The sequence below is a fragment of the Pteropus alecto genome, unplaced genomic scaffold, assembly GCF_000325575.1.
Source record: "Pteropus alecto unplaced genomic scaffold, ASM32557v1 scaffold134, whole genome shotgun sequence".
NCBI classification, from domain to species: Eukaryota; Metazoa; Chordata; class Mammalia; order Chiroptera; family Pteropodidae; genus Pteropus; species Pteropus alecto.
In genome coordinates, this window is record NW_006436283.1 from 5214308 (window position 1) to 5223548 (window position 9241).

General features: G+C 58.7%; 2 protein-coding genes across 4 annotated transcripts in view; both read right to left on the reverse strand.

Annotated features, from left to right (window-relative positions):
• Positions 1-2204, reverse strand: part of SLC9A3R1 (SLC9A3 regulator 1) — a 16564-nt gene extending 14360 nt beyond the window's left edge. Inside the window, exon 1 of the mRNA XM_006912251.3 lies at positions 1516-2204. Coding sequence (XP_006912313.1) covers positions 1516-1977 — 462 coding nt within the window. The 5' untranslated portion in view covers positions 1978-2204. The remainder of the gene's footprint in view (positions 1-1515) is intronic.
• Positions 2205-3050: 846 nt separating this feature from the next.
• The window catches only part of RAB37 (RAB37, member RAS oncogene family), a 56809-nt gene continuing 50618 nt past the window's right edge, over positions 3051-9241 (reverse strand). For 2 of the 3 annotated variants that reach the window (XM_006912254.2, XM_006912255.3), the window contains 7 exons: positions 7476-7517; positions 6948-7014; positions 6797-6849; positions 5778-5843; positions 5140-5196; positions 4986-5062; positions 3051-4804 (listed from right to left, as the gene is read on the reverse strand). In XM_006912254.2, the coding sequence (XP_006912316.1) occupies positions 4699-4804; positions 4986-5062; positions 5140-5196; positions 5778-5843; positions 6797-6849; positions 6948-7014; positions 7476-7517 (468 nt within the window). In that variant the 3' untranslated portion in view covers positions 3051-4698. Of the gene's footprint in view, positions 4805-4985; positions 5063-5139; positions 5197-5777; positions 5844-6796; positions 6850-6947; positions 7015-7475; positions 7518-8528; positions 8640-9241 lie in introns of all 3 variants that reach the window. The other variant, XM_006912253.3, reaches the window with a different exon arrangement.

The following is a 9241-nucleotide window of genomic DNA, read 5'->3' on the forward strand; positions in this document are numbered from 1 at the left end:
GGGCGGGGGCGGTACACGCTACTTGTGCGAGTGCCAAAGTCCAAAAAACCAGAGGTATGGAAACTCGATGCCCTCAGCACAAAGTTCAAAGTGGATTTCTGCCTAGGACCAGAGGTCATGGGTTCCAATTCTCCAGTGTCTGACCCCTGACTAGGATGCTCCGACCCCTGCCCCACCTTTGCCAATGCCAGCTTGGCGGTGGCAGGAAGTGGGAGCCTGGCGGGCCTGGCATTCCCGGCACCCAACTCCCGCTGGACACGGCTACTTGTGACCTCACTTCCTTCACTTCCACCAAACCAGTTGGTCCTCTCGGGCTCTACCCTCTACCTTAAGGCCGAACTGTGCCGTTTCTCTGTCCAGGGGAGGCTCCTGCTGGCACCATGGACACCTGTGCCACAAGCTGCCACCAGGTGGAGAGCTGGTGCAAGCCACATGGGCCACGGGGAGAACCAGGCCCTGCTCCCCAGTCTGCACCCTAAGGCCTCCCCATTCACTCTCTGGGGACAGGAGGCTCAGCACAATTCCAGTTTTGCCACTTCCCCTCCTGCAGCTGATCCAAACTGAGATCTTTTGGGGAAACACCGAACATGGGCAAAAAGCAACCAGCCTGCTTGCTGTCCCGGGATGGGAGTGAGGCAGACAATGCCAGGACAAGACCACCTGCCCACAGTGTGCTCTGCCAGCCCCTAGGTGGCCCAGCGCCACGGGACCACTCCCTGCTCTCTCTCCCCGAGCCATCTTTCTCCTCCAAGGTCCTCCCTCCCACTCCCAGATACAAGCTAGTGCTTACTCCTCACATTCCTAAGAATCATAAATCCTCCTGGGCGGCAGAGCCGCGGCCACCACCCGGGAGAGGCCTCTGCACCTCTTCCCCACCCCCACCCCTCATATCGCCCTGAGACAGTGGGGCTTCCTCTCTCTTTCTTAGAAGTCACACCGGACTTCAGGAGGAGGGTGAAGTCCAGCCGGGCTGAAGTTAATGATACACACACCAGTAGCCTGCGACCTCTCCCCTCCCAGAGCGGGGGCTCCGCAAAGAACAGGGGTTGTTATTCCTCTAGCTCTTTGAAGTCGGGGCCACGCTCGCTTCACCCCAGCTTCAGTTTCCGACCACCCACAGGGGCCGTGGAAGAAGCTGGCACCCGTGGGACGGCTGGCGGAGAAGCGGGCCTCGAGGGTGGCGGCATTAGGAGATTAGGAAAACGGGAGCAGACATCACCAACGGAGCCGAGGAAAGGGGGACTGGACTCCCTTGAGCCGCCCTCTCTCACCGCCACTCCCAACGGGCACGGGACAGGAGACGCAGGTGGCGAAGTAGTTCAGAGTCCCAGCCCAGTCTGGAGAGGGGGTGGGGGTCGCGGGACGCAGCCCCAAGCCCGCGCCTACCAGTGCGCCCGGCAGGCTGGCGAAAGCAGTCTCCCCCTCGAAGATCGAGTTTCAGAAAAGACAGGTTTCTCCCTGATCCGCCCCTCCCACCCCGTTCCAGCCTCGCCGCCCGCCCCAGCCAGCACTTACCAGCTCCGGATGGCTCTTCTCCGCCTCCCCCGGTTCCGGCGCGGCGGCCTGTGGCTCATTTTCGTCGCCAGCCCCCTGCGCCTCGGCGGCGGCCGGCGGCTCGGCCTGCGAGGGCCCTTCCTGGGTGCGCAGCAGCTCCTCCCGGACCTGGACGCCCAGCTTCTGCAGCCGCTCGTCCGTCTCGGGGTCGACCACCAGCAGACGCACGGCGTTGAGCGCCGCGCGGATGCGGCTCACCACCTGCTGGTGGGTCTCCTTCTCTACGTTCTCGCCGTTCACCTCCACGAGCCGGTCTCCGGCCAGCAGCCCCGACCTCTCGGCTGGCGAGCCGGGTTCCACCAGCCGGATGAACTGGCCCACCTTGCCCTTCTCCCCGTGCAGGTGGAAGCCATAGCCGTTCGGACCCTTCTCCAGGCAGCAGAGCCGGGGCAGGGGCGCCCCGGCCGCTGCGTCCGCGCTCATCTCGCCCTGCGACGGCTCAGCGGCGCGACGCGGAGTCCTGTAAAGGGATCGGAGACCGGACGGTCCAGCCCTTTACCCAGCCCTGCGGACCGGGAGGCTGGAGAGAGCGCGGCAAGAAGCCCCCGCGCCGGAGGAACTAGCAGGTGTCCCACGAACTGCAGCCGCGAACTGCTATGAGCCGAGGAAGAAGCCAATCCCCGCCCCGCGCCGCGTCTGAGAGTTCCAGAACCACCCCGGACCCTTATTCAGGAGGCGGGGCCGCGCAGAGGTGTAAATCACTCCGGGCCAATCAGGGGCCACGGCCAAGGGGCGCTCTGGTCGGCGAACGACGCCGGCCAATGGGAATGCGCAGGGGCGGGGCCCTGCGATCCGCGCGGCGCCCCGCGGCGGGAGAAGAAAGAGGGCTCAGGAAGTGGAAGTGTTTGTTACCAAGTGGCCTGAGTTGAGGCGGGGGGCGGGGCGAGTTCTCGGTACTGAGCAGACGGGCCAGCAGGCTCGGTTCTGATTGTCCCCCACCTGTGGCGGCGCTTGAGGAGAGCCAACCCATGGGTAAAGGATCCTAATGCTTTAACAACCTTAGCCAAACTTTGCAACTCCAATGCAAGGGTGAGGGTGGGGGTGGGGGGGTTAGGGTTAGGGTTAGGGTTAGGGTTAGGGTTAGGGTTAGGGTTAGGGTTGGGGTCTCCAATGCAGGTGAGGGTGGGGGTGGGGGTGGGGGTAGGGTGAGGTGGGGGGCAACCGTTGCCGGGAAACCGCTCCCGCTCCGGGGCGGCGAGGTTTCAGCGGTCTTACGAATAAGACCGATATCTATCTCCGACCCAACAGAGTTGCTTGAATAACATTTTCCTGTTTGTGGAGTCAAATTGTGCTATCCCAGGATCCGCTTGTGGGAGGGGGCGTGCTCTGATTCTCACAAGGACAGTGTGAGGGCTCAGCAGAGTCCAAGGCTTCGCAGGGGCTGCCCACTGAAGACGGGCCGTCCTAGGGCAATGTCTTGGGCATTGGCGTCAGCATTTGGCTAGGGAGTTGGGGTGGCGAGAGGCAGAACAGAGCCAGGTAACCAATCTGGGTACAGGCTACAGGGAAGGGAAGCTTAGCTTTCTTCAATAGAGAAAGAAAACTCGATTAGGACGGTAAGATAGGCCTTCTTTCAGCTCCTTACAGGTGAGAGGCTGATCACAGGCTGGGGGGCAATCTGTCAAGGGTGAGGTGACCACTTGGGGACACTGAAGGATGAGGACCAAATAATTTTGGAAGTCAACGACAGTTCCTCCAACACACGCTAAGTTTTCTCCCCCCTCCCATGCGCGTCTCAAAGAAGCAGTGGACAGGGTGTACTTTCCAAAATATTGCAATTTAATTCTGGAAAACACAAATGCTAGAGGCCCAGAGCAGCCTGGGTGATTGGATCCCCTGCGACCTGCCTTGGGCAAGGTCAGGCTCCTCCTTATTCTGCCTGGGAGAGGCCTTGGAGAGCTTCCTTATCAGGCCCAAGTTGGAGCTGCCGACTACTCAGACAGCAAGATTTCTGCCTTGAAAGCCTCAGACATGTTCAGTGCATACCTCTTTCTCGCCCCTCTCTCCCACCCCTGGCCTGGAGAGCCTCTAGGTCAGGACATGCATGTCTCCTATTCCCTTCTGGTTGCTGAGGTCGGGGCTTTGGGAGACACATGACCTTGGCCCCACATAAACTCCTTGCTGCCCCTCTCTCTCCCCACCCCAGGCTTACCCACGTGACCTTGTTTTGCACATGTCATTGTTGGTTTACCCAGAAATGGATGACCTCTCATTCCCTAACCTGGCTCAAAAGGAGGGGAGATAAAGCAGTTTGGGCCCTGGTGTCTGTCTCAGAAGAAAAGGGCATGGGTGGTCAGGTGAGAGGCAGCGTTTGGTTTAGGGGGACACGTGTAGAGTGAGGTTTTCTCAGATTTTCTTCCAACCTGCTCTAGGAGTCAGGGGTTTCTTTTCATCTGGCTCCTTACCTAGTGGAAGCACTAAGGCTACTGGAACAAGTAGCCTGTGGGCTGCATACCTGCCGAAGGGTTGGGACAGGAAAACAACCTTTCCCTTGCTATGACCTTAGGTGTGTAGGGTCATAGGCAGAAAGGTAGGTAAGATCAGGGATTCAGGAAGGAGGGACTCCCTGGATCTGAGGTCCAGAGAATAAGAACCAAATGTTTCCCGGTGCCCCCGTGTGCTTGTGGGCTGGAGGAAAAGGAATACACCTCCCGGAGCGGGGCCGGTAAGGCCAGAGGGAGCCAGACAGACCCAATCTCTGCTACTCCTCTCTCCCCCTCCTAGGGAGCTGGGCCCCAGCCTGATCTCCACATTTTTTTATCTTCCCTGATGAGAGATAAGCTTTGGTCTAGCTCCCAGCACAGCACAAGGGCCCATGTTATTTGGGGGAAGATTGGTCCCTAGGGAGCTAGAGGAAATGAAGGCTGAGGTCTTCTTGGCCTCTCCAGCTGTAGTGAGGGCGGGAACAGGGTCACTGGCGCCCTTTTTTTGTATTAAATTATGTATCATTAAAACACAATATAAATATTTTACCCTCTCTGGGGTGCAGGGAAGCTACAGGAAGTAGGGTAGGCCCCTTGGGAAGGGGCTGTGTACTGGGTCCCCAGCTCTCTTCCCCATTGGCTCAGCTGCTCAGAACCTATCAGATCTGGGGGAGAAGGCATCCTCATGGGCTCCTGGAGCCTCGTCTCAGCCCCTTGGGATTCACAGGAAGGAACAGCAGCTGGGCCGCTTCTTCTGGGCCTCCACGTAGTCTCGGATCTGGAAGCTGGGCTCATCGGCCTGCTGCCCGGCTCTGTGTTTCAGCTCCCTTGAAGAGGAGGAAGCAATGGGCTGGGCAGGGAGCGAGGACCTGTGCATCCTCCCCACTCCCACGGACCAGGGCAAATGGACCTCAGGATGCAGAATGCCGTTGGGTCCAGGGGCTGGGTCAGGATTCCCAGATGGTGCCACCCCGCCCTGCACGGTTCCCGTCCCTGCTCAGCTCTCACTTGGCAATGGCCAGAAAGGCCAACTCCACATTCATGCCCGTCTTGGCGCTGGTCTCCATGAAGGGCACTCCGTACTCCTGCCAGAGAGAGACTGTCCTCAGGGCCAGTTTCCAGCTGCCCCCACCCCTCACCCTGTCCACAGGCGGTCACTTACCCTGGCCAGCATCTCTCCGTCCTCAGAACGTATCACCCTTTCACTGCTCACATCTGCCTGTCAAGCCCAGGTGGGTCACTCTGGGGAAGGAAGCCTTGACCCCAGCTGGCCCCTCTCCTGCCCCTGCTGGCCCATCTTTTGCCCCAGGAGCAGGCACTGCCCGCCCTCTGCTGGTGGCCTGTGGGACTGCAAGCGGTATGATTGGAATGGGGCCAGAGTTCCCTCCCGGTTCAGGCTGAGTCCCCCAGCTCCCAACCCTGGATCTCACTCCCACTTGGGGAGGTGGGTAACCCCTTCAGCCTCAGAGCGGTGACAGTTGGAGCTAACCTTTTCTAGTCGTAGCTCTGAACCCGTGACTCTAGTCACTATGATCTAATAGGGTGGGCAGGCTTTGATCTCTAAAGCAGCAGCTTGAGCTTTCCCTGAAGGGGGCCATTTCCACAGCTTTTCGAGGGCAGATAAGATGGGCTGAGCCTCCAGCAAGGTCTGACCCCTGAGCTGGGGACTGGAAAGAATCCTTTGCTGGAAGGAGGTCCAGTTCCTGCTCCTGGGCGATGATTGAGGCTGGCTGGAGCTAATTCGGAGGCAGAGGGAGAGGAGGTGCGGGGATGAGCTGCCCCTGCCATGAAGCCACTCACCTTGTTGCCTAGCAACATGATCACCACATCCCTCTGGGCGTACTCATGAATCTCAGTGAGCCAGGCCTGGGGGAGACAATGAGCTCAGGCCCACGCTGAGCACCTGCCATTCTCCCCGTCCCTTTGCCCTTCCTTCTTCTGCCCTGTTTGATTATCCCGGGCTACTCAGTGTCCCCCCGAACATGAGGCCCTGTGTGTGCTCTCATCTGTGTCTGTTCTGGCCTCTCTAGTCCTGAGTGGCCCCCAACCCCACATAGTGCAACTCCCAGGTCTATGGAATATAGAGATGGCGGAAGCTTTGCCTCATCGATCGGTTGGTAGTCCTCAGTGCTTTCTTAGGGCATCCCGTTCAGGAGTCTAAGGCCACCTGAGGGCTCAGTGGTCACAAATGCTGTGATCGAATGGTGACGTCTGCCACGAGCCTGGGGTTGGAGGTGGCAGTATGAGTGCTCTGGATTTCCATCCTCTCTGTAAGCTGTTTTCTGTCTACATGTCTCGTTCCCCCAGTTGGCTTGTCAAGCCCTTGAGGTCAGAGAGCATGTGCAACCTGGACAGTCCTGCCCACAGAGTCAGCGCTTGTATCGTTGAATTATTCTCTCTCTTCTCCAACAGTTTGGTTGTGAGGACAGAGTCACTTACTCTGTCTGCCTGAGTCTCTTCCTGGCAACTTGGGCTGGATGTACGGACAGACTTTTCTGCTTGGTCTCTGTGGGTAATTGTGCAGGGTGGAGCTGGGTACTTTCTGAACTTCAGTTGTGAAGTGCACTTGTGAATCACCGTCAGTGATTCACAAGTGTACTTCACAAGTGCTAAGCAGGTGACAGAGGTGCCCGACAGCCTGCCTGGCGTCTGTGCCCACGTGCCAGTCAAATACCTAGCAGTAGCTTATTACTTCTGAGTCACATCTCAGATATTTTTAGGGGGCAGCAGCGTTCTACACACCACTCCCTTCCCACAAAGCAGGAAGCAGTCCTGAACTTCGTAGGTCCTGCCTGCCTGCTATGGGTAGAGGGACCTACCCGGATGTTGTCGAAGGAAGACTTGTTGGTGATGTCGTACAGCAGAAGCAAGGCTGCAGGGGGAGAGAGAGATCACGCAGGGGACTTGGGGCAGAAGGGTACATATCACGAGGGGGCTGGGAGGAGGGGATCAGGTACAGGTGGGACTTACCCTGGGCATCTCGGTAATAAGCATGGGTGACACTGCGGAACCGCTCCTGCCCTGCGGTATCCCAGATCTAGGAAGGGATGGTCAAAAGATCAGAAGGGGGCAGGGGGCAGGGGCTGTGCTGGCAGAGGGCCCCACATTGTGGTATGGGAGATGTGTGGGAAGGCGAGCTATTTCCTCCTCTAGGTTCTCATGGGCTTCTGAATATCTGACAACGTCCTGGACGGTGATAGCTACTGAGTTCTCAAGCTCATTCAGTGCTGCCACCTCTTCCCCAGCCCGGGGGTTGAGGGTGTCCAGTTTCCAACGGCAGATGAGGCCTGGGAAACTGGAACTTTGAACTGCCTTGGTAGAAGAGAGGGTTCCTGAAACTGCTTTTTCTGCAGACATCGAATAAACAAAAGCCGTTTCCTGGGCCCCACAGGAAATCACCCCAGGCTGAGGGCAGAGCCGCAGGCCTCCTGTGGTTTGGGTGAGGAGGGAGGGCAGGCCCTTTTATCCTCCCTCCTCCCCAGCAGCATCTGATCTCACCTGCAGCTTCACCCTCGCACCATCCACAGTCACCACCTTGTTCTGAAAGAGAAAAGGGCAGAGCGAGAGGTGGTGTGAAGGGCAGGCGAGGCTTGGCTCCTGTGCTCTGCTGACATCCTACCGAGGAGCAAACATCCCGTCCCGGTCGCTCCCCAGGGCTCGAGGCGGTGGCGGTGGCGTGAGCCCCGGAGATGTCTCCAGCCAGGTGACTCCAGATACCACACCGTGGAGCCCTGTGCTCTGGCAACTCCGTCTGCTCCTCACACCACACGCCAGCGTGCGGGAGCCTGAGACCCGGCTCTCCCCGGGGCTCAGCAGGTGGCACAGGGCTGGGCGCTGGGGGCCCTGCCCTTTCCTCGTTTCTGTCTGCCTCTCACAGAGCTCAGTCCCATCCCGCAGCCGAGCCCTTAGAGATGAGATGCCAACAAGCATCCTGGGGACCTCGGAGGGTCTCAGATCTGCAGCTGCCCACAGATTCTCCCGAGCGAAGCTTCGTTCCCCTCTCATTGGGAGAGATGCAACAAGCCTCTGTTACTGTCTCCCTCTCCCCCAGCTGCCAGGATTAGACCCTTACTCTCCCGGACCCTTTGGGTGTGTGGTGCTCAGAGCGCTTGGCACTCCTGATGCAGGTTTGTACAGGTGGGTTCATCAAGGTGAAAGGAGGGACCCTGGCAAGCTGCTCTCTCCCCACCTGGCCAGCCCAGCTCTTCAACCTAGTGCAGTGCTTCCTGGGAACTCCCGAAAGACTGGTGGACCTCTGAGGCCTTGCCCACGGGGCCCAGGTGGGAGGGCAATGGGCAAGGGGACTGAGGGCCAGGAAGCTCAGCTCACCCGTCTCTCATTTCTCATATCCTGTAGGGTGTCAGGAAGCCCACCAAGTCTAGATTCCTCTAATCTGGCCACCTCTGTGGTCCCTGGGGAGCACCCCTGCTGCCCTCCAGGCCATGAGCCACAGTCGTCCTGAGGAGCAGGAGTAGGCAAAGAGAGAGCAGCGCCTCTGCGCCTGAGCCGTAGCCCCTGGCTCGCTGGAGGCAGAGCCTGCAGCCACCTCACCCTGAAGTCTATGCCGACGGTGGCTATGAAGGTCCCGGACAAGAAGGCCCCGTCTTTGAATTGGATCAGGAAACAGGTTTTCCCAACGCCCGAGTCTCCCAGAAGCATCACCTAGGAGATGGGGGCAGAGGCAGTTAATGGGGAGTCGGGGTGAGTTTCTGGGCTTCCAGGGAGACAGGCCCTAGAAAGAGGGACAGAGGGCAAGGAAAAGATGCTCACAGCGCTGAGGGGCACCTGCTTCGGGAAAGCCTGCTGCCTTCTCCTGCTTCTCTGCTCCACGCTCTCACCTCTCAGGCCCTCCCTGGGACCCTCCTGTCCTCACCCACTTTCCTGGAAGCCTGAGTTGAGACCTCAGCACCAGCAGGTCCCCAGATGAGCTGGGTGGCCCTAGAGAACCACATTTGTCTCAGACACATTTGCCCCCTGCCACGCCATAGCCGATTCCCTCCCTCTGTGTGCGTCCCAATGGCAGGCACACGTGTATGGGGCTGCTAGGAAAGGGAAGAGTTAATACTGGGGCTGGGGGATGGGAGTCCCACCTGAGGACGGTGTTGGGGGCTGATGCGGGTGGGCACTGTCTTTTGATTCTAAAATCACTATTGTTTGAGGTCTTTTTCAGAACATTTATTTGGACATTTCTAATGACCTTTTATGTTTATAAAGAGGTTGCATGAGTTAGGGAAGGTTGAAATTTACACCGGCTGGGGAGACAT